Source organism: Ostrea edulis, chromosome 5 (assembly GCF_947568905.1).
Source record: "Ostrea edulis chromosome 5, xbOstEdul1.1, whole genome shotgun sequence".
In the NCBI taxonomy this organism is placed as follows: Eukaryota; Metazoa; Mollusca; class Bivalvia; order Ostreida; family Ostreidae; genus Ostrea; species Ostrea edulis.
The window spans coordinates 73,849,258-73,873,779 of record NC_079168.1 but is presented as its reverse complement, the minus strand read 5'-3'; the positions used below and the strand labels follow the sequence as shown (position 1 = coordinate 73,873,779).

Here is a 24,522-nt window from a genome sequence, read left to right as displayed (position 1 = left end):
CAATGGAAAACAGCGTCTTGGAGTGAACGTTTTCCATTAACTTAGTGATAAGAAAATGACAAATCCACTCTTTGCTCATACTTTGTTTTAACTTGCTGTCTACCCAAGGCGTTTTCTGGGGCATTAATTGCCGATTATTACCGACATAAATAAAATAGGATTACACGTAGTTATCATCATATATACAACCTTCACTCATTTGTTCTAATATATAGGGGGAAATAGTCAAAACATGTTATAAATGTACATGAGTTATAGCAGATGACTATTACATCATTATTATTTTTTTAACATATTCCAGCCATTTAAAGTGACTTGGAATTTTTAGAAATAAATATATAACCTAGTTGACAGCAAAATGATCCTTTTAAAAGAAATGAACGTGATATTTGACCAATATATACGATTTAATCTTATTGAGGGCACTGAACGCTTTCTAAGTCTCAAAGATTTAAGTGGTTTATGAAAATTACTTTGGCGTAAAATAGCTTAATTAATTACAAATTATTTTATCTTTTTAAAAAATCTTGATGCAATTGCGAAGCGGAGGAATGTCGCCATTTTATTGTTTTATATCTAAACATCCGTGATATGATCATAAATCATTTTCGGGATTTTGAAATCAATATCAAGGCGAATTGTAAGAAATTACAACACTGAGGACTATACGTTACTGATATATATTATTTTAAAAAAAGATGTATTTGAGTATTGACATATATACATGTATACGCTTTTACATACATGTATATACAGTGAAACTGCCATACATTATTTAATTTGGCACATGCAAGACTGACAACCCGTACCGTTACTGTATATGAAGTACACTGTCGTCACGTGATCATTGTAGTTGCTTTGGTAAAGGAGGGGGAATGTAGGACAACTATAGATAACAGGACTGAGTCTAGAGTCTTGCAAAAATTGTCATCTTTGTTTTTGATATTCATGTCATCAAAAACTGACCTGCTTTCAATAACTGATTACGATGGTATGTCTTACATAGATTATTTATAACATAAAATTCAAGTTTGTTACATTGTTACAGATTCTTCGTATGAAACATAAATACATTAACATTCAGAGTTAATTATATTATATCGATTCAAAGTCAAAATTTTACCTCCGAGTTATTCATCTCTTTGAATTAAATTGTAAGTATACCAAATAAAATTTGCATTCATCTGTAACTGTGTACCATTTATTAATTATAATGCATGCAATTGCTGTACAAACACCATAGTTTTAGGCTATAGAATCGTCTACTTTCCGTGGTGAAATATTAATACAAAGACAACAAAGAGTATAGCTACAGATGTTCCAACATGTTTTGCGTCAAATCTACCAAAACAGAAATGTGGCTGAATAGAATTAACATGTCCCCGTAGGTTAGCGTGCTTCATAGTTATTCAATGATTCATAGAGTCACTTTAACTTTAGATAAAGTTTGGGCTCATTACGTTCCCACGTCTAATGATGAAGAATGGTAAAAGAGAAACGCGAGAGGGCTACCTCCGAATTTTCATACCATTGTGTGCTTCGGATTTTTGCCTATTTTTGTCTACAATGATGTGTTCGTACACGAGCAATGAATACGGACACGATGTATTTTGGGACCTGACATTTCCGAACAAAACTGTGTCCAACAGCAGTGAAGAGGTTGTGTGTGATACAGACACATCTCCTCAAGGATACCAGGGCAAGGAGATTGTCCAGAAAGCTGTGGCTAGATGGAACTTATTCATATCGATAGCACATGGTGTGCCATTGCTCATTTCCAGCTTGTTACTATCTCCATTGAGTGACTTTATGGGGCGGAGGCCGTTTCTTTTCCTTGGAATGTTTGGTATTTGCATCAAACAGCTCTTGATGACTGTAGCCATCATTTTCCAATGGGACGTGTATTTCTTTATTCCATTTACAACCATAGATGGTTTTTGTGGAAGTTGGGTGGTTCAGCTCGCCATCGCACTGTCTGTTGTTTCAGACCTTAGAACGGCAGGGAAAACCAGGTCATATTTAATTACAGTTTTTAGCTTTGTGTTTGGCGTTGGGTTTTCCCTTGGGACATTCCTATCCGGTTTCTTCGTCGAGTTGCTGGGTTATGAGTACTCCATGGCGACATCTTGTGGAGTGGCTGCCTTAGGTTTTATCATTACGTGCTTCATTCCCGAGACGCTGACGAAATCAGAAAGAAAACAACACCATTTCAGTTGTATGGGAAATTTCAAAGACATTTTGAAATTTTACACGACAGATGATCTTACTTATCCTAATTCAACTCGATGGAAGTACATCACTTCAGTGTGTTCGCTTATTTTTGTCATGTTGGGTAGACTCGGCTCTTATGCATTCGAAACATTGTATCTATTGGACTCGCCATTTTGCTTCAGTCCAGAGAAAATTAGTATATTTGAGACAGCGAAAACATGTCTTTCCGAAGTTATTATTTTAGTGGGTATTAAAGCAATGCAGCAGTGTCTGACGGATGAAACCATTGCCTTTCTTGGCACGACATCTGCAATGTGTTGTTTCGTGTTGTTTGGAATCGCCTTGTCGCCGATGTATCTCTATATAGGTAAGAACAGCATAACTCTATGGAACAGTTACAGCATATCTCCCAGAAGTGAAATCCTTTAGAGGTCTTTCCACCTTTTTAGGTTTAGAGAGATTCAAACAATTTATTTGAATATAAAAAGTATAATCGATGCTGTACTAATAGCAATGATTTTTACAAAAGACACAGTAAACCCAAGAAAGGTCACAGTTCAGAGTCGAAATGTAATGCGTTAAAATCATTTGTGATGTGACTAATTGAGCATATTATATCTTAAAGGTATCTATTACGCTGAAAACAGATTGCAAAATGCTAATTGTCATAGTTTCTTGAATACCTTGGTCTAATTTTCAAGGGCAGAGGTCAAGGATCGTTTCTCAGTTGGTTTCATTTCCCTACGACTAATACTTTTAAGAGTTATAAATCTTTACACCAGATTGCAAACTTTATGGGGCATTAACTCCCGTTAGGAATTAACGAACCCTCAAAATAAAAAAACAAATGGTCCTTTGCACTTGCTAAAGCTATACGTTTAGTGAAGATTTCATGTTCCTACCATTTACGGTTTCAAATCTGTACTGATAACAATGGCTTTAACGTAAGTCACTGTAAATCCGAGAAAGGTCAAAGTTTAGAGTTGAAATGTAATGTGTTGGAATTAGTTTGGATGTAACTACTTGTGCATATCGTATTTATTTTTTTTTGCATCTTATACGTTGAAGACAGTATGAAAATGCTCATTTTCATAGTTTCTGGATGACCTTGACCTAATTTTCACGGTCAAAGGTTTGGGATCATATTCAGTTGGTTCTGTCTTTCTACAACTAATGCTTGAGGAGTTGTAAAATTTTACACGAAATCGCTAACTTTCAGGGGGATTAATTCCCGTTAGGGATCAACGAACCATCAAAAGGAAGAAGTCATCTTTCACACTTGATCAGACAATAAGATTAGTGAATATTTCATGTTCCTACCATTTATGGTTTAGATACTGTACTGATAACAATGTTTTTTACACATGTCACTGTAAATCAAAAAGGTCAATGTTCAGAGTCGTAAAGTAATCTGTTGGAATATGTTGATATGTGACTACTTGTACACACCATATCGGTATTTTATATGCTAAAGACGGTCTGCAAAATGCTCATTTTCATAAATTTTGGTTGTCTTTGACTTTGACTTATTTTCAAGGTCAAGGATCCCAATGCAGTTGGTTCCGTCTTTCTACCACTAATACGTTAGGAGTTTTTACGTAAAAATCGTTAACATTCAGGGGCATTAACTTCCTTTATTGATCACCGAACAATTGAAAGTAATACTACATCTTTTTATTTAAGAAATTTAGTTAACATTTCATGCTCCTACCATTCACGGTTTTCAAGATGAATTGAAGACAGGTTTTTTTTGCGTAAAGTCCCATAAATTCGCTAGGGGTCAAAGTTTAAGTACGCAGGGTGAAATCTGAGCATGTTTCGAGATGTCGAATATGATGGTCTAAATTGGTTTTCGATAAGTCTGGAGGCGTAATTTTTTTTATGGAAGAAAATAATGATCAACAGAACAATATCAATAATTCTTTCCACAGGTAGAAAGCCCTAATTATAATTTATTAGGTCACCTAAGTAAACTCAGGTGACCTATTGTAATTGGTTGTCGTCCGTCGTGCGTTAACAATTATTGAACATTTTAAATTTTTTGATGACTACTATTTCAATTCTTTTCAAATTTGATATGACGCATCATTTGGAAAAGAACGACAATAATTGTAAATTTCATTACTCCTGGGTCCTGAGGAATGGGACAAAATTTGCCAAATATTAATCAATTTTCAAAAATCTTCTCTACAACCGCACATGTGTAAGAAAAACTAAATTTATAGTGATGTAGAGCAGGAAGGTCTCTACCAAATTTGTAAATTCCATTATCCCCAGGGTAGAGGTTATGACCGGCGGGGCCAAACTTGGTACATAGCGTTTATGTTTAAAACATTTGAATAACATATTTTTTTTAGTGCTATTGATACTAAATTAAAACTAAATGGCTATTTAGAAAGAATATATAGTGCTTAAACAAATTTGTAAATTTGATGATCCCAGAGGTAGGGGTTTAGGCATCAACGTTGGGCCAAAATGGTCAGTTATTAAATGTGTCAATAATAGAACATTTTTAAATTCATTTCGAATTCGGTATGAAGCATGATTGGGACCCGGGGGCATAAATGGTATATTTCAGGATTCCTGCACCCTTGTCATGAATAACTATGCTATGAAAAATGATCAAGGATCCTCATAACAACACACTTTGGTGACGCAATACACAAAAAGTAATTTATTAACTTTCCGTTGTTTGTCTTTTCATATGGGAAAGAACTGTGATGCGTTTTATGCATGGAACAATAGGTCTTATGGCAGAATATTTCCGTGAAGTGGACATAATATGCAATTTCACTTTAACAAATTAACGAATGAAGTAACCAAAACACTATCATGCAAAATGTTCGCTCAGAGAAACTTTAGTAAATAATTATTAAACATTGTCTATTAAATGTTACATTTATACACGTGTATTGTGATACAAAAACGATAACTCTAATCATGTTGACTGACAATGATTAAAGAACAATAACTGTTGTGATGCTATCTGACTGTGTATTAATACAATAAAAAGTAGTTCGATATAACACACATGGCGCGTCCATTGTTATGATTTGAATATCACATCGCAAAACCAAGGATATAACTAAAACCAAAATGTACTAGCATAGTAATAGGCCACAATTAACCCACATAAGTAGATGGAAAACAGCAAGGAAAGTGCTTTGAGATAGCAGTGGTTGGTTGGTTGCATAATGTTTAACGTCTCACTCGAGAATTTTTCACTCATAAGGTGACGTCACCATTGCCGATGAAGGGTTGCAAATGTTAGGCCTATGCTTGGCGCTTACGGCCTTTGAGCAGGGAGGGATATTTATCGCGTCAAACCTGCTGTGACATGGGGCCTCGGTTTTAACGGTCTCATCCGAAGGACCACACCATTTACTCGCCTCTTATGGCAAGCAATGTACGTACTGAGGACTTATTCTTACCCGAAACCCCACGGTGAATTAGCCGTGAAACTGCGTAACTGCCTAATTGCAACAAAACTATGCGCTCTGCACGAGAAATATAAGGACACATAGCTCTTTCTGATAAAGAATTTTAACATCAAATAATGTAACGTAGGCAAAGAGAGATAACTCTAAAATGAAAAATTGAAGCAGCACAGTAGACTTCTCAACAATAAAAGAAACACCTGGACACGTGTAGTTTATCTACTTCAGCAAAGTGTATGAAGAAAGGTGTGCAGAAGTCATGTGGTTTGGACGCAATTGAACGGTCTGATATTCGATCTCCACGCCGCGTCTAACGATGGTAGTAACTGTTTCTTTACCAAACACCCGACATTTCAACCAAGTCACGATTTGACCTTCAAAACGGAGGTCTCTTGTTACGTTTGGCATGGTAAAGAACCCTCACTGCTAGAGCGTCATGGATCTGTAAAATTCGTGACACTCACCTGTACTTGGTGATGTCTCTATATGTGTGAAGAATTCTAGAATGGGATGTACAAATAACAAACAAAATAATTTGCGAGTTTGTCATTAGGGACGGTAAATTAAGTGATATCGAATCTTCCTCACGAATGACCGTACAGTTTAACTGAGGTATACTTGTACAAAGTCTCTCTCATTCACACAAATAATCACAAGATTTCATTGTAATGCAACCCATAAAAATAATCTTATTGTCTCATATGTTGAACTTTTTAACATCCCTAATATTCTTTTCTACGTGGTTTAATAAAATTGGTTCATACTTGAGTATAACTACACCTTGATTGCAATAGTAATTAGAAATAACCGGTAATGTGACATTTTTTCAACAACATACACTGACAATAGAATCCCGATCATGACCATCATTGGAGGTGTTTCTCACATATCATGTTAGGCTGACATCAAATCTGGATCTCTAGCGATCTTAGTTTATTGATGTTCCGACCACACGGAAGATTCATGATTTATCATAGTTCACAAATGGGATTTTCAAACGCTGATTAACCGTTGCTATGACAGGTATAGTGCATAGCAACTGATAATTAGGCGTGGTGTGTTCCAGATATTAAATTGTAAAAGTGTGAAGAAAATCTGTGACCACGTTTACCAAAAGAGATCTGAGAGGTCGCTAATACTGATATTGACCGGAGGGTAATACCCCTGACGTACTTGACCATTGTCTTTCACAGCAGCCGTCGTTGGAAGTATGGGGATGAGTGCTCTACCAATGATCAGAGGAATCATGTCCAAGATGACCCCTCCTCACAATCAAGGTATTGATAGGGTGTCATTATAATGTACCTCTTATCGTCAAACTCTTCAGTTCGCAGCCGAAAATCAAAATTTTTAACAGTATATATATATATATATATATATATATATATATATATATATATATATATATATATATATATAGTTAGTCCCTTGATTATATATCAGGTTGTTTGACATTTCTACGTTGGGGCGTATACAAGTTTTAGGAGAAAAGCATAGAAGTTTGTACAAATGATATTTTTTTAAAACTGGAAAAACTCTTTAGATCCGATCCGATATAGATGCCATTGACATTGACATTTGCAAACAAATATTTTGTGAACGTATGTAACCCTTTGATTATATATCAAGTTGTTTGACATAAACATTTACGAGTTTCGGGGCTTAAACCGATGGTCTATTTGGTAGTTTTCTGATAAGTCCCAATTTTCTACACGAGAGCTGCACAGAGAATGATCAATCACGTGATTATGAACATTGTAGCATATTAATTCCTTTCATTACTACATTGTAATTAGGGGAGGAGCATTCTTTAAAATCATTTATAGTTCTACGACAGTTACATTGAATTTCAAGTTGCAAACAATGTGTCGACCTCCTTCAACGTTTTAAAAATCTAATTTCACAAAATGCAATATTCTTAGGAATTTTCTTTAACGTTAAGTCTGTTTGATTAAACGCTAGGTTTATGTTTTGATTGAAGCATAGTGCAACAATTTCAGGAAAATAAAACCATTCATATATTTCTTGTTCCTGTATGCAGGTGCTATGTTTGGCAGTCTAGCAGTTGTGGAGAACATTTGTAATCTGTTGGGTTCCGTCCTTGGCAGCGCCATCTACTCGGAAAACGTGTCGTTCTACAAGGGTACAGCGTACCTCGTGTTTGCTGGCTTTATGTCAATCGCTTTGATACTGTTGCTGTAAGTATAAAGACAGTGAGAAAAGTTATAGGAATTCACATCCAAGATGCGCTAGCACTATAGTTTTCACTCTGTCGATAAGTTTGTTAGCACCATTTCAAGAAGATTTTTATCTTCTGAAAGGGACTTTGAATATTAGTTGAATTACCAAATGTAAAATGAAAACCAAGTTACTAATTTACAGATGTAATAGTGAGTATTAGAAAGGAACACAATATCATTATAAGCTTTGTCATCTTTACAGGTTTTTGGTGAAAGACTCCATACGGAAGCATCACTTGAGGGAGTACAGTCCGATACCGTAACGAATTGACCCGAATCATGGACTACAAACCAACAATATAAATTATGTATGCTATGTAACCGTAGAATCATGGAACAGCTATGTTAATGCACTTCATCACCGGATTCTGTCACAAGTACAAACAATATCTACCGTGTAAAGTGTAAATTCATTTGTTAAAACTAAATGACACTGCCTGTCTGGATGAATATGTCATGTTTGTAGAATAAATACACAGTCAAGAGAGAAATTATGCAAACCACTAAAACGGACAAAAGATGAGCAACAGAACAGTCCATTTATTGGGACGACCCATCCGTCCCTCAGCACAAAGTTCTTCCATATTGGAGAACAACACTATTTCTACACCAGACTAACCACACCTACTCTCTACTATAGGCTGCAGTATTATTTTGTACATTGGAAATGGCTCTAAAGTACAGCCAGAGGAACGTGGTTATTGTCATGAGCTTGGGTTGTGTAACACTTTACACAAACGTAGTTTGTACATGCTCCGAGTTGTATATATTAAGTCAAATTCTCAACACTAGACGGAGGATTTTGCTTACTTATTCTGGTTTTAGGAGATTAGTTTTAGTGCTAGATTTAATTCCCCTTTAGATTGTTCATTATATCACTTATTGATGTAAGCATTCATATCCCCATCCTGGGTAGGATACATGTTATCCTGAAAGTATGATAATTAGTCCCCTACCGACGAAGTAGAAGGACTTTATGTTTGCGCTCCGTCTGTCTGTCTGTCAGTCAGTTCATTTTTCCGCACTTTTTCTCCCTTTCTTGTAGATATTTATTTGTTGTTCTTGCAGATATTCATTTGGTATTTGGTACATTCCTTTGCCATAACAAGTTACAGATCAATTTGAATTTCGTCTTGGTCCGTTGATGTTTCACTAAGTTATGACCATTGGACCTAGAAAAGTAGCATGGATTATCAGTTTTTTCTGTTGTGCTCATAAATATTCGTTTGATAGCATCACTGAAGAGACATTATTGGTCGAAATGCGCATCTAGTGCATCAGAATTGGTACCGTATAAGTTTTACATTTGGTACATTGCTTTAAAATTAAGGTCTATGCTCGACGCTTACGGCCTTTGAGCAAGGATGAATCTTTATCGTGCCACACCTTCTGTGACACGGGGCCTCGGTTTTTGCGGTCTCATCTGAAGGACCGCCCTGCATTTAGTCGCCTCGTACGACAAGTTTGGGGCATTGAGGACATGTTCCAACCCGGATCCCCACGGGACTAAATAGATTTATAGTTGAATAGATCAATATTTAGATAATCGTATCTGCAATTTTATATATAATCATTCCAATTTAATGAACAAGTGAAGATATCGAACGGTGATCAATCTCTTAAATTCCATAAAGCATAAACAATTAAGAGAAGGGCTAACACATATCCCTTGACATACAAAGATGGGATTAAGGGCCTAAGAGGAGCAAGCATCGTTGTTGGCCGGTTACACCCGGCACGAACTCTATACTTTCATCAGGTAAACGGAGTTATCTGTAATCGAAATTAGTATGTCAAGGACACCCTTACTATTCGTATGAAACACGCTAGAGCGCATCCGACCTAATGACAGGTTGTATTTGCAAATTAGACCGTTATAGCGACCAAAGAATTCGCAAATGACTGACTTTAAACGAGACTGTTGAAACCCCTGTAATATCAATTTGCTTGTCAGTCGCCTGTCTCAATTTAAAAAAATGATCGTACACAGAACATACTCTCGAAGATCGAATGAGTTTAGAGACATAAACACCATATGCATGTGATAATGGAATATTTCTACATAAATATGGAAAGTTGGCAGGACACTGACAAACAAGTTAATGATGCAAGAGTTTCAACAGTCTCGTTTAAAGTCAGCATTTCGCTAACTGTAAGGTCGTTATAACGATCTAGTTTGCCTATAAAACCTGTCATTGGGTCAAATGCTGTCATACGTGTTTCATACCAATAGTTAGGCCGTTCTTGGCACACTGCTTCTGACTAAAGATTACTCCGTATACCTGATCAAGATATAGGGCTTCCAGCAGATGTGACTGGTCGACGGGGATGCTTACTCCTCTTAGGCACCTGATCCCACCTCTGGTATATCAAGGGGACCACGTTTGCTCAACTCTGTATTTTGTATTCCTGATAGGGGTTGTGAGATAGATCACTTTTCGTTATCCTCACCTTTTCACAATGTAGAAGCCATAAAGTTGAGTTAGCCGTTCATACCTATCTTCAATAAAATATAAAGATGGGTTACCAATTTGTCATTAATGTCAATTTTCAATGAAATAACCAAGTATGAAGCAGATGTGGAAGACTCTGTGTTATCTTTTATCAGAGACATATATAACAGAGATTACCAACTTCCTCAAGTCTCATATTATCTCACAGTCCCTTGTTTTTCAGGGAAAATGCACTCAGTGATTTACATTACGCATACCGACTTAAGAATAAAAGATATCGAGTTCAAACCTTCCAAATCCTATCACAAAAACATTCAAGATACAATATTTTAAGATGTTTCACTTCAAATTAAAATGAAAGTGAAGTTTCAAAATGCGACACATGGCACCTGATCCCACCTCTGGTATATACAGGGGTCCATGTTTGCCCAACTCCCTATTTTGTATTGCTTATAGAGTTATGAGATTGATCACTGTTCGTTATATTTCCCTTTCATGATCCAAACTCGGAAAAATCGGCGAGATTTCAGGAAATGTTTATGATTTGCCTTGACGTTTTTGTTAATAGTATATTTGTTGATCATCAAATCACTTAAAGACTTGTTACGTTCGATTCAAATTTATGATAGGAGTGAAATAAACATAAATCAGCATCAATTTATCAAACCAATAGATAGGAATTAATGATTTATAGGTGGGACCGTCGCATATTTTTAGCGGTAGATAAATTTGTATGCCGCCGTCGGAGTTGCTTATAAATCTTATGTATGTATCTGCTTTTATTTCGAGTTCACTGGGATATATGAATGAAAATGAGTATTGTTGATAAAACGTATGGGTACTTTTATATGTAATCATTTCTTGTTAATGAACAAGTGAAGATAACGAACAGTGATAGATATCATAAATCCTATTAAAACAGAATTAAGAGAAGGGTAAAAACGGACCCCTGAAACATACCAGAGGTGAGATCAGGTGCCTAAGAGGAGTAAACATCTCATATTGACCTGTAGAGAACGTCTTAAAAATTCGTATTAAGTACGCCAGACAGGATTCGACTCGGTGATAGCTTGTATTTACAAATTTGATCATTATATAGTTTGAATAGAGAAATTTTGGTATAGATTCAATGTTTGAACTAATAGATTAAATGCTTATAAACGTGACTTGTATCGGATTGCACTTATGTAAAACTTGTACGGTACCAATTTTGATGCACCAGATGCGCATTTCGACAAATAATGTTTCTTCAGTGATGCTCAAGCTGAAATATTGGAAATCCTAAATAACAATAAACTTGTAAGAACTAAAAAGAAAAACAGAATGCCAAAGACTGGAGTGAAATTCATCTAAGGATCAGAGCTATGCATGAGGGAGATAATCCTTGATTTTGAAATGAACTTCTAAATTTCATCACTGCAATTAGATATACATCCGTACTTTCAAGCTAGTAACGAAGTACTTGGCTACCGGACTGTTTTCAATGATTTTTTAAAAGATACGAAGTCATTATGTAATAAATCAATAAATTTTGTAGATACGTTTTCTTGCATACACAAGGGCAATACTACAGACCACATTACAAGATGTAATACTTAGTATTTAAGAACAATATATTTTATTCTTAGCTTGTCTATGGACATCTTTAAAATTCCTTTGAATGATATATAAAAACAATATTCAAAACCAATTGATATTTTTATCTCAACTTTTGTATTTCGATTTTTCCAACTGCCCAATTGTTAAATCATTAGAAAATATTTATGTGGTTTACTTGACTCCTAGCATTACGATACGGGTCATATGACGCAATTGTTTGTCATTGATTTGTTATCTCTTTGAAAAAATAAAGCAGTACATATGATATGCTTTCATTATGAAGTATTGATACTGTACTGAACGCTCGAGATAACTAGCGATACATCACAATGTCGGTGTAGATTTGTACTTCAAACTACTCGTCCTATGATATACCGGTAACTTCCCTCTTACATTTTTTTATGATGAAGAACAGTAAATCAGAAACTCGTGAGGGATATCTCTGGATTTTTATACCTTTGTGTGCAGCAGATTTTTGTCTATTCTTCTCTAATGTGATATGTACGTACACGTTGAACGAATATGGCCATGCTACATTTTGGGATATAGAATTTCCAAACAGAACTGTTTCCAACAATACAGGTGTGTCTCTGTGTGATACAAACACGTCCTCACAAGAATACCAGGATGAACAGGTTGTCCAAAAGGCTGTGTCTAGGTGGAACCTGTACATGTCGATAGCTCTTGGAGTACCCCTGGTACTGTCCAGTTTATTATTAACTTCACTGAGTGACTATATGGGACGAAGACCATTTCTTTTCCTTGGAATGTTTGGTATTTGTATTAAGCAGCTAATGATGACCCTAGCAATAATTCTGAAATGGAATTTGTATCTCTTCATGCCATTTACATCTATTGATGGTTTTTGCGGAGGATGGGCGGTTCAGCTTGCCATCGCTATGTCTGTTGTCTCAGACCTCACAAGTGCTGGAAAGAAACGGTCTTTTCTGATTGCAGTTTTAAGCTTTGTGATTGGCGTCGGAATTTCCCTTGGAACTTTTGTTTGTGGTTTCATTGTCGTACTTCTAGGGTATGACTACTCCATGGCAACAGCTTGTGGAATGGCGGCTCTAGGTTTCATTATTTCATGCTTCATTCCCGAGACACTATCAAAATCAGAAAGGAAGCAGCATAACTTTAGCTGTATGGGGAATATCAAAGACATTTGGAAATTTTACACGGAACAAGATAGCAATCATTTGGGCTCAACGCGATGGAAGTACATCACTTCGGTGTTTTCGTTCATTTTTGTAATTATGGGGAAGATTGGCGCTTTTGCAATTGAAACATTGTATCTTCTGGATTGGCCATTTTGCTTCAGTCCAGAGAAAATTAGTACATTTGAGACAGTGAAATTGTGTGTTTCTGAGGTAGTAATTTTAGTGGGTATTAAAGTAATGCAACAGTGCCTCACGGATGAAGCCATTGCCTTTCTTGGCACGATATCGGGCGTCTCTGGTTATGTCTTCTTTGGAATAGCGTCATCGCCTATCTATTTGTATGTAGGTAAGAGAATGGATGTCTCGGTAATGCGTCTAAATATAATGCAATATAATTGTTAGGAAGCTCCTGGAATATTAGATTGACTACAGATTGCCCCGTTTATCTTTTAAAACTGACCAAACAGGTATCCACACCGTGTAACATTAGTACTGATTATGACACAACTCATAGTAAATTGATAATTAACCGATAAATTGTAAATGCAAAACTAAAGCTAGTACGTGCTAAACAAACTTCAATCAATAATTCAAAATACCAAAAATCATTGCCACAATGTCTGTTGTGGCAACATAATACAATGAAAATTGAATAATTAAGCAAATGTTGTAGACGTTAATTTGATACAAAGTATTGGTTTTTATCACAAGAGACAGACGAATAGAATATGTAAGTTAAATACATCCGATAATCAGGATTCTTATACAATCCACTAGCAAATATTAGTAACATTTAAATCAATGAGCGCTTGTTTCCGGAAGTTGTGCGTTCAAGCCCTACTCGTTTCATTGCTGTGTCGAACCAAAGACATAAACATGGGTACATGTAGTGATTGCCCCTTCGTCTTTTGGATATGAACTTAAAAGCGAAGACACCATGTATCGGCAGACTTTGGCACCTTCACCAATGAAAAAGTGAAAATAACGAACAGTGTTCAATCTCATAACCCCCATAAGGATCAACAAAACAAGAATTGGGCAAACACGGACCCAATGATAAATCTTCTATAAAGTATACAAAATTAGAATGGAAAACACATACCCTTGGACACCCCAAGCGTGGAATCAAGCGCATAGGAGGAGTAAGCAATACCTGTTGACCGATCACATCAGCCGTGAGCTGTATATTCTCATTAGTTAAACGGAGTAATCCGCAATCAAAACCAGCACGCAAAGAACGGCCTACCAACTCTCACGAAACACACCAGATACATGTACATGTAACACCCGACTGGCCGCATTCGCAAATCTCGCCTGGATTTCTCGAAGCAATCGTATATCGAAACGTGAACTTAAGTCTGAGTTTTACTAAACGTTTGACTCTTGAAATAAATGAAAAAGTCCAACTTCAGTTTAAGATGTTTTCGAGAACTCCAAGCCAGACCACAGAATCTGCGAACTGTTGATATAAAACCAGAATGCTGAGCCCCTGAAATCTGAAAACATTCTCAACAGCCCTTCTCAATTTCCTCAAATCAACTTCCTCAAATCTAAGATTTGGTGTTCTAATCAACATAAAGAAACTTCGGTAAAGATTGCAGATTGTAAGTCTTACCATGAAAACAAATAAATACAAACTTGACATTTTGTTTTAAAGATATTGATGAAAGAAATCGTACTTAGAACTACATCATGTAGATTAAACGATTATATTGTAACGGGACCTTGGTTACCATTGGAACATGCAGTGATCGTATGTTTCATTTTTTGTGACAATAGACTCTATCAATAAACGACCACTTTAGAAATTTAATCCTTTCTAGCAACTGATTTTATATACACCATCTTAAGTACCAAGTAGTCCTTGTATGGCCATGATTTGACACGTCTGAAAAGTACGTGGTGTTTCAAAAAATTATAAAATCTATTACCTATCCAAAAAGATAAAGTCGGAGTATAGAATGGTAACACTTGCTTTCATTAAGGTATTCAATATATAACAAAAGGCCAATGAACAATTTTGAAGAATTCAAATCATCTTAAATGTTAGAAGCTGACCTTATTGCACTCGGGACTTCTTGAAGAGTTGTATACCTTTTGTAAAAATAGGAAAAATATCATTTTCTAAAAATGTGTGTGGTAAATGATAAACATTATTGCATATTTTTATAAAGAGAACGTGATAATACAGTACCCAGTTATGTATTTGTATGCAGCTTGAAGAAAATATGAGACATGTGCCACAGAAACTAAATGTTAGCATACTTAACGTATATTTGTAAATGATTATTGTGTTTAACAGGGGCTGTTGTTGGTGTTATGGGGATGAGTGTTATACCTATGATCAGAGCAACTATGTCAAAGATGACTTCTCCTCACAATCAAGGTACGAAAACTGTCATATATACTGCTTTTCACTTAAAGATTAATTTTGAAGTATGTGAAAAGATGTATATTTCTACATCTCTCTGATTTTGAAGGATGGTTGCTAATGTTCTGTGAAATCGTTCAGCTATCTCTGCCTCTTCCACCAGCCTTTCAGTTAGGAAGAAAAAATTTAATGAAATGTCACAAACATTTTCAAGTTCGAGCATTCATTAATTGAAATTTCATTCCAAACGATTTTTATATTAAATTTAAAAAACAGAAATAGTGTGAGTAAAATTCCAGTTTGGCACCCAAAATGGCTAAAATTTTGACTTTCACACACACATCCTTTCGTAAACCCTGGATCCACCACTGTAATGACATCATAACAGAAGGAAACGCAGCAGGATATGTATACAGAGTTTAGGTTGTAAATCTTATACGGTACCAATTTTGATGCACCAGATGCACATTTCGACAAATAATGTCTCTTCAGTGATGCTCAACCGAAATGTTTGAAATCCGAAATAACAATGAAGTTTTAGAGGTATTATAGCCAAAAACAGCGCGTCAAAAAAGTGGAGTCAAATTCGTTTAAGGATAAGAGCTATGCATGAGGGAGATAATCCTTAATTTTGAAATGAATTTCTAAATTTTATAACAGCAATTAAATATACATCCGTATTGTAAACAAACAAGAATTTCATCAATTTATAAAAGAGAAACATTAAACATACCGTTCTGTTGTTTCATTTCATACAGTTTTAAATACCGTTTGCAACTTCTAAATGGCGAATTTATAAAATAAAGTTCCATGATATTGGAAGCGAAAAAATGTAGGCAGATTTATAAGCCTATTTACTTTTTGGTGATAAGTTAACCTGCTGTTTCCTGGCAACTGCCATCACGGCTATGACTCGGCATGATCATAGGCGAGGCTGGTTTCGAGGCTCGAAAAATTTATATGTTCATGTCAGGGTACCGGTGTGAGTCTTCATTAGATTCCTACAACAGAAATCTCCCAAGTCAACAAAAACTCCATCAGTAGGTTTTTGTTTTCTCTTACACACACTGAAGGTAGATAAAAGACGCAACCTACCTGCACTTTGTCTAAATCTGTCCTACTGTCTCGAATCGTCTCCTGCATGGCTACAACCGCGAGTCCTAACGATGAACATGCCGTTGTTTCTTTCCAAAAACCTTACTAAGAGCTTAACGTTAACGTTAACTTGACCCATCATATCCTCCAGCAATTCTCTCAGATCCTTTGAATTTCTGTTGATATCTGTGTTCAACAATTGCGTTTTCAACTTAGTAGGCTAGCCCAACGCCAGTTTCTCCATCGCTGATCGCGACCAACTCACATCACGGATGTAGTTTACTCCGTTCTCCGTGTCTTCATTTCAGTTAACTTTACACTCTAAATTAATTTTATTTTACACATGTTTCGGCTTTTTAAAAAAACCTTTTCAATTAAATATCTATATCTTATATTCTCTTTGATATTGTTCATAATTTTTTATTCGATAAGACTCTAACGAACTATATTTTGTGTTCTACGATCGTTATTTCGGTCATCTGCTACATAATCATGGTAGCTCGGGAATAACACAAATCAAAATAGAAAATATAGATATAAGAAATAAAATATCATTTTTGAGTTTTATTTGGATATAACGTGAATTTGGTACGTGATCAAATCTACTATAACGCCCTTCGGCGGTTATAGGATTTGATCACGTGACCAAATTCATGTCATATCCCAATAACATTAAAAAATGATATCTTATTTCTTAATCAACATCAACTTGTATGTATGGAGCCTGCCGCGATTTAAATCTGATCATACGCAGCTCATGTGTATAAATCATTTGAGAGACATAACACCATATGCAGGTGATAATGGAATATTACTACATAAATATGGAAAGTTGACGATTGAGAAGCTGAAGTCATCGCGTTTGTCACAATGTTGAGTTGTTAGTTTGGTAAGTAAGAAACAGGTGTGGAAGACTCTAGGGTGCCTTTTATTTTGAGTTATCTCTCTCTGCATGTGTGTGTACATGTATCAGGGGTCCGTCGTAGGAGTAGTGTGTTTATCACTGTTCGTTACCTCTTCATATTTCTATTTTATTTATCTGGTTACATGGTTATTTACGTTTTTTAAAATGGATCGATGTTCTGTACGAAGTAGTCTTTATTTTCAAAGCTTAATCAAATATCGCAAACATTTTCAAGTTCGGGCATTGATTAATATAAAAAAAACTTTCCCAGTATTTTATTGCATCTTTACATTTTTTACGTATTTATCTATTTTCTATCTATCGATCTGTATAGGTGCTATGTTTGGCAGTCTAGCAGTTGTGGAGAACATTTGTAATTTGTCGGGTTCCGTCCTAGGCAGCGCCATTTACTCGGAAACCGTGTCTTTCTACAAGGGAACAGCGTACCTCGTGTTTGCCGGTTTCCTGTTCTTAGCTGTGGTACTGTTAATGTAAGTATGAAGACAGTGAGAAAACAATTATCTGAATTAATCTCATAAAAAGAAGCACTTCCCTAGTTCAATGGTATATCCTTATATTATCAAGATTATCTCAGTTGATGGATATTTTATCGTGTTGAATAGTTTGGTATATCAAGTAAGATGTTATAAAGATAGCATACGTGTGTCAGAGTACTGTAAATCAAGAAAACAAATTAGACATCAGAATATCGAAATGACGTCCCTTTCCTAATTTTTAGTTATCGTTTGAATAGTAGATGTATTGAACAAAAGGTTATGCATACCCACTGTATAAGATAGATCCACTCTCATGAAAAGTTGAAGATAACGAAATCTCATAACTCCTATATGGAACACAAAATTAAGAGTAGGGCAAACACGAACCCATGGAGACATGTGACTTATCAATATTAATGGTTCAAAGTACAAAAACTGCATTGATATTCACTTAATATAGTTTAATTAACCACAAGCGAACAAACATATGCATGTTGCTACCTTTTAAAAGATGTCCGGCATACATAAAGAGAAGTATAAGTCAGCATTATAAAAATTCATAAAACCTGTTGGAAATGGTAAAATTTAAATTTCAACAGTTTAAAAACTACTACTTTCTAAATATATATAAGTTAAATCGTGGATATCAGGGGAATCATTCTATGATATGCATACGGAAACGCAGTCATGGACACCGTTCGTATAAAATACCAAGTATAAATGATGTCACGTTTGATTCACTTTTACCTTACGTCAACAGACAATTACGTCCACATCATATTCGCACAAAACTCTACTCTGTTCCATTGAGAGTTTTACATACGTTATTTCAAGGAGCCACAGCTAGTCTATACTTGGATTTTTCAACACTTGAATATAGACCGAACTCTATGATTATGGATGTTGCCAGTCACCGCGTCTTTAAACCACCACGGGTCATGGATGATGTTCCTTCCAAATCGTGCCACCAGTTCCTTCAGCTCAAATTTACAAACAAAGGAATAGATGCCGTCAACATAAGCACTATTCTTTGTCATAAAAAACTTCAGTCGTGTATTCCAACTTATTTTAAGTTCAAGTCTATACCCAGTATTTCCTACAAATATACTTCTACTATTGCACCCAAACTTTTCAATTATAAACAATTTTGCAGTGCCTAGATATAGACCATCTTATACTTAATCCTCCGTGTTCTTGATATTCTTTCAACTATAGTCCAGCTGGATATGTCATCACTGGTAATGTTGACATGTCATTACTGTTGATACAGTTGAAAATGAGGACCTCGGATCACTTATTCTAAAAGGTCTTTAATACAGAGAACCTCGGTCTTTCAATTGGCGATAGAACTTCATTTCTATTATGGGTTCTGTCGAGGATTATGCCAGACGATGGGCTAAATATGAAAATGAAGAACTTGATACATTGTCAGAATGGATTAAAAGTATAAAAGGAATATTAAAATCCCGCATTAGACATATGAAAAGAAAAAATACGTACCAGCTATCCTTCCGTGTGTAGTAAACCAGAAGTGGTAAAATAATTAGATAGGTTACATGAGGAATGTGTTTTGGTTCCAGCTGACAATGCTTGTAACAACATTGTCTTTGTTTGTAAGGTTCATTATTACAACTGTATTTTAAACGAACTTGGCATTATTTCCACTTTTGGTAATCGTACCTATACTCCAACTGCCCTTTAAAAAGAGGAACTTCTTCAAAACCATGATTCAGATGTAGACACATTTAATATCCCAGTCAATGGGTTCGATGAATATGACTTGCTGTCCTATACTGGATTCCTAAACTTCATAAAACCCTTACAAACAAAGATACCTTGCTGGATACGGTAAATGTTCTACCAAGCCCCTATATTTGCTCCTCACGAAAATATTAACAGCTGTGAAGGAGAAACTTCAAACGTACTGTGCGACTACATATGCCAGAAGTGGTGTAAATCAAATGTGAATTCTAAACAGTTCTAACTAAAGAACTCTTAGTAAACTTGAAATCACTAAACTTTTCTCGAATCAAGAACATCAAAACGTATTACTTTTCAATTCTTTACACGACCATTCCTCACGATTAATTAAAGGCTAGACTTTTTGACATCATAGACGGTTGCTTCGTCAACAAAAATAGAAAACGCAAATATTCCTATCCAGTGATCAGTCATCCAAAATTACTTTGTGAAACTCCACTCTGATTCCACGAACAAGTACTCTGATGTTAAAATAAAACAAAATATGCTGGAGTTCCTCTTTGATAATATCTTCGTGGTCTTTGGTGATAAGGTCCTACAACAGTCTGTTGGAATCTCCATGGTCACGAATTGCTTCTTTGATAGCGGACCTGTTTTTCATTCCTATGAAGCAGAATTTATTCAAAAACTTCTACGTAAGAAGAAAAGATCTCTTGCTGTGGTCTTCTATTCGACATTTAGATATATCGACGATGTATTATCTATTAACAATGATAATTTTCATTCATATGTCGATTCAATATATCTCAGTGAACTTGAAATAAAACACACCACATAGTCGTCCACTTCTGCTTCATACTTAGATATCTTATTGAAAGTAGATATTAACAGCAAACTAACAACTCAACATTATGACAAACGGGATGATTTCAACTTCTCCATCGTCAACTTTTCATATTTATGTAGCAATATTCCATTATCACCTACATATGGGGTTTACATCTCTCAGCTGATGCGATACGCAAGAGCTTTTTCTGCATATGGCCAGTTTTTCAATCGACACTGGCTACTGACAAACAAGTTGATGGTGCTGGGGTTACAACAGTGTCGTTTAAAATCAGCATTTTGCAAATTCTATGTTTGTTATAACGATATAGTTTGTCGATACAACTTATCATTTGGTCAAGTGCTGTTTGATGTGTTTCATGCCGATTGTTAGGTCGTTCTCGGCACACTGAGTGTGACTACAGATGGCTCCGTTTCCCTGATCAAGATGTAGGGCTCAAGGCGGGTGTGACCGGTCGACAGGGGATGCTTAATCCTCCTAGAAACCTGATCCCACCTCTGGTATATCTAGAGGCCCGTGTTTGCCGAACTCTTTTATTTTGTATTGCTTATAGTAGCTATGAGATTGATCACTGTTCGTTATATTCACCTTTCATGTGTCTCAACCTGAAGCATGGTTTTGAAGAATTTCATATTTTGAAAGGGCAGTTGCAGTATAAGTACGATTACGAAAAAATGACATTAATGCCAAGTTTGTTTGTAATACAGTTGTAATAATGAGCCTTACAAATACAATGTTGTTGCAAGTTTTTTCATCTGGAACCAAAACATATTTTTTATGTAACCTATCTAATTTTTCTATCATTTCTGGTTTACTAAATACAGAAGGTTATATGATACGTCCTTTTGTTTTGATGTGTTGAATACGAGATTTTAATAGTCCTCATACTTTTTCCCCATTTTAACAATGTATCAAGTACAATGCGTATATACTCTGTTCAGCTTCACCTTGCCGGATGTGAAATTTACTAACCCGGAAGCAACCCGTACAATGTACCTAGTCAATAAGCGACTATGTACATAATATTTTCACTCGTCTGTTTTTTCAGTTATTCTGCTGAATTTGTTACAGTTTTACAGGGAATTTGGGAATTCATTCTGAACACTATATTATAACCTTTAATTTTAAACCACCATTGCATCAAATATCGATGTCCACCCGCGGATGATCGATGAACAATCTATAATATTTCTACATGTATATATAATATGTTAGATACTTTAGACATTAAGTGATTCTTCGTGAGTTTAAAACTTAACATACGTGATTTTTCCAGGTTTTTGGTGAAAGACTCCATACAGAAGCAGTGCCATAAAGGATACAGTCCGATATCATAACGAATTGACCCGATTCATTATATAAAAACCAAGAAATATAAATTGTATAACCTATGTAATCTCATAGTCATACAACAGCCACAGATGTGTACTTTATCGCCGTCTTTTTGTCAACTGTTACGTAATCCAGTATATATACATACCTACATTAAGCACCCCCTTTCGTAGACAACGAGAAGATCACTGGATCAGGACCCTAGGCACTGCATTTCCATATGGATGCAATGATAATGTATATGATGTGGGAAATTTGACTAGTCCACAAGGAAATAACGTTAATGTGATGGGACTCTTTCCCAATACCCAAAGACGAAAACGCAGTCACGGACATCGTTCATATAAAAGACCAAGTATAAATGATGTCACGTTTGATTCACTTTTGCCTCACGTCAACAGACAATTGGGTCCACATCATATTCGTACAAAACTTTACTCTATTCCATTGAGGGTTTTACATACTTTATTTGAAGAAGCTATGGCTAGTCTATACTTGGATTTTTCAACACCTGAATATAGACTGCACTCTATGATTATGGATGTTGCCTACCACAGGCTCTATAAACCAGCATGGAACATGGATGCTATTCCTTCCAAATCATGACGTCAGTTCCTTAAGCTCAAATTTACAAACAAAGGAATAGATGCCGTCAACATAAGCAACATTCTTCGTCATAAAAGGGTTCAGTCGTGTATTCCTACTTATTTCAAGTTCAAGTCTACACCCTGTATTTCCTACAGCTATACTTCTACTATTGCATCCAAACTCTTTAATTATAAACAAACTTTGCAGTGCTTAGATATAGACCATCTTATACGTAATCCACCAACATGTTCTTGTTCTTCATCTTCTTTCAACTACAGTTCAGCTGGACATGTCATTACTGGCGATGTTGATATAGTTGAAAATGAGGACCTCAAATCACTTATTCTTAAAGGTCCTAAATACAGAGAACCTCGGTCTTTTAATTGGCGACAGAACTTCATCTCTATTATCAGTTCTGTCGAAGATTATGCCAGACGATGGGCTAAATATGAAAAAGAAGAACTTGATACACTGTCAGAATGGGTTAAAAGCATAAGAAGGATATTAAAATCCCGCATTAGACACATGAAAACAAAAGTACGTACCATCTATCCTTCTGTGTTTAGTAAACCAGAAGTGATAAAAGAATTATATAGGTTACATGAGGAATATGTTTTGGTTCCAGCTGACAAAGCTAGTAACAACATTGTCTTTGTCTGTAAGGCTCATTATTACAACTGTATTTTAAACGAACTTGGCATTAATTCCACTTTTGGTAATCATACTTATACTCCAACTGCCCTTTCAAAAGACGAAATTCTTCAAAACCATGATTCAGTTTTAGACACATTTAATATTCCAGTCAATGGGTCGAATGAATATGAGTTACCGTACCTATACTGGATTCCTAAGCTACATAAAAACCCTTACAAACAAAGATACATTGCTGGATCTAGTAAGTGCTCTACTAAGCCCCTATCTTTGCTCTTCACGAAAATGTTAACAGCTGTGAAGGAGAAACTTCAAACTTACTGTGCGACTACAGAAATATCTATGAAATATGAACATATTGCCTGGTCTACAGTAATCTTTATCAAATATCAAATAAAAAGTCAACCTGAGTAAATGTACTTACAAATATGACAAATGAAAAACTGACTATTTTTGACAATGAAGAAACACAAGTGAATTCAACTCTCAGCAATTAATTAGCAGTAATGATGAAATTGGTAGATAATTAGAAGGTAATGATGGAAGTCCTTTTCCAATGACACTTAATTTTCATAAATTGTAAACTTGTAAAAAATACGATTGTACCCAAGTATTTTATGAAGATCAGATTTACAAATACTGCATATTCTTCAATACACTGCATATGCAAGGGGTTTATTATTGTATAATTAGGCAAGAAGCATCACTCATGAAATAAAACCACCTGTTTTTATTACATTGCTGAAATACATGTAAAACTCTTGATCAAAAGATTACTTGCGGATTCATGTTTTCATGATCTGACATCTACGAGTTATTTCTAGATATTATGTCCTTGTGTAAAATAAGGAATCTAAAGTACTTGCTTGAGTAAGGAAAAGGAGAATGATCACTCTCAGTGAACCCCTCATATATTTATACACATGGAAATTCAGCACACTCTGATACCCCCAAACTAAGTTCTAACTTACATACAAGTACAATGGAAAGGAATTATAAACAGTTAATGTTGAAACTAGTCAGAGCAACATGAAGGCTTCCCGATCAAGGGCTACAACTTTGCCAATTTAGCTGACCAAAAGGCCTGCACATTCTCATGATGTATCTGTACACCAAATTTTAATTCAACATGTCAATGTGTGTGACTGAGCTATGAATTGTTTGAAATTTTCTAAGTCAAAGGGGCACAACTCTGTCAAAAAATATTTAACCAGAAACTGAATTAGAAACATGACCTGAAAATCCTCAGGATATATCTATATTCCAAATTTCATATGAATATGTACATTAATTAACTGAAACTAACTTATGACATTAGTGGTGTAAATCAAATGTGGATTCTAAAAAATTCTAAAGAACTTTTAGTAAACTTGAAATCACAGATTTTTCCCAAATCAATAGCATTAAAACCTATGACTTATCAACACTATACACGA

General features: G+C 35.5%; 2 protein-coding genes and 1 long non-coding RNA gene across 4 annotated transcripts; 2 read left to right on the top strand and 1 right to left on the bottom strand.

The window, feature by feature from the left end:
• Positions 1-1,375: 1,375 nt before the first annotated feature.
• LOC125652066 (solute carrier family 46 member 3-like) lies at positions 1,376-8,379 on the top strand. Of its 2 annotated transcripts, none has more exons than XM_048880987.2 (4): positions 1,376-2,578; positions 6,845-6,925; positions 7,690-7,846; positions 8,091-8,379. In XM_048880987.2, exons 1-4 carry the CDS (start codon positions 1,474-1,476, stop codon positions 8,149-8,151), a joined length of 1,404 nt encoding a protein of 467 aa, XP_048736944.2. In that variant the 5' UTR covers positions 1,376-1,473; the 3' UTR covers positions 8,152-8,379. The 2 variants fall into 2 exon arrangements, with proteins under 2 accessions (XP_048736944.2, XP_048736940.2); XM_048880983.2 differs by having other exon boundaries at positions 1,379-2,578; positions 6,842-6,925.
• A 136-nt stretch (positions 8,380-8,515) lies between these two features.
• Positions 8,516-22,681, top strand: LOC130046283 (solute carrier family 46 member 3-like). The gene is made up of 4 exons (XM_048880985.2): positions 8,516-13,446; positions 15,403-15,486; positions 17,805-17,961; positions 21,792-22,681. The coding sequence occupies exons 1-4, from the start codon at positions 12,342-12,344 to the stop codon at positions 21,850-21,852; spliced, it is 1,407 nt and encodes a 468-aa protein (XP_048736942.2). The 5' UTR covers positions 8,516-12,341; the 3' UTR covers positions 21,853-22,681.
• LOC130054761 (uncharacterized) lies at positions 18,414-19,636 on the bottom strand. Its single transcript, XR_008803077.1, has 2 exons — positions 19,468-19,636; positions 18,414-19,363 (listed from the first exon to the last, which is right to left on the bottom strand). It is a non-coding gene; the product is annotated as an uncharacterized LOC130054761 (long non-coding RNA).
• Positions 22,682-24,522: the final 1,841 nt, after the last annotated feature.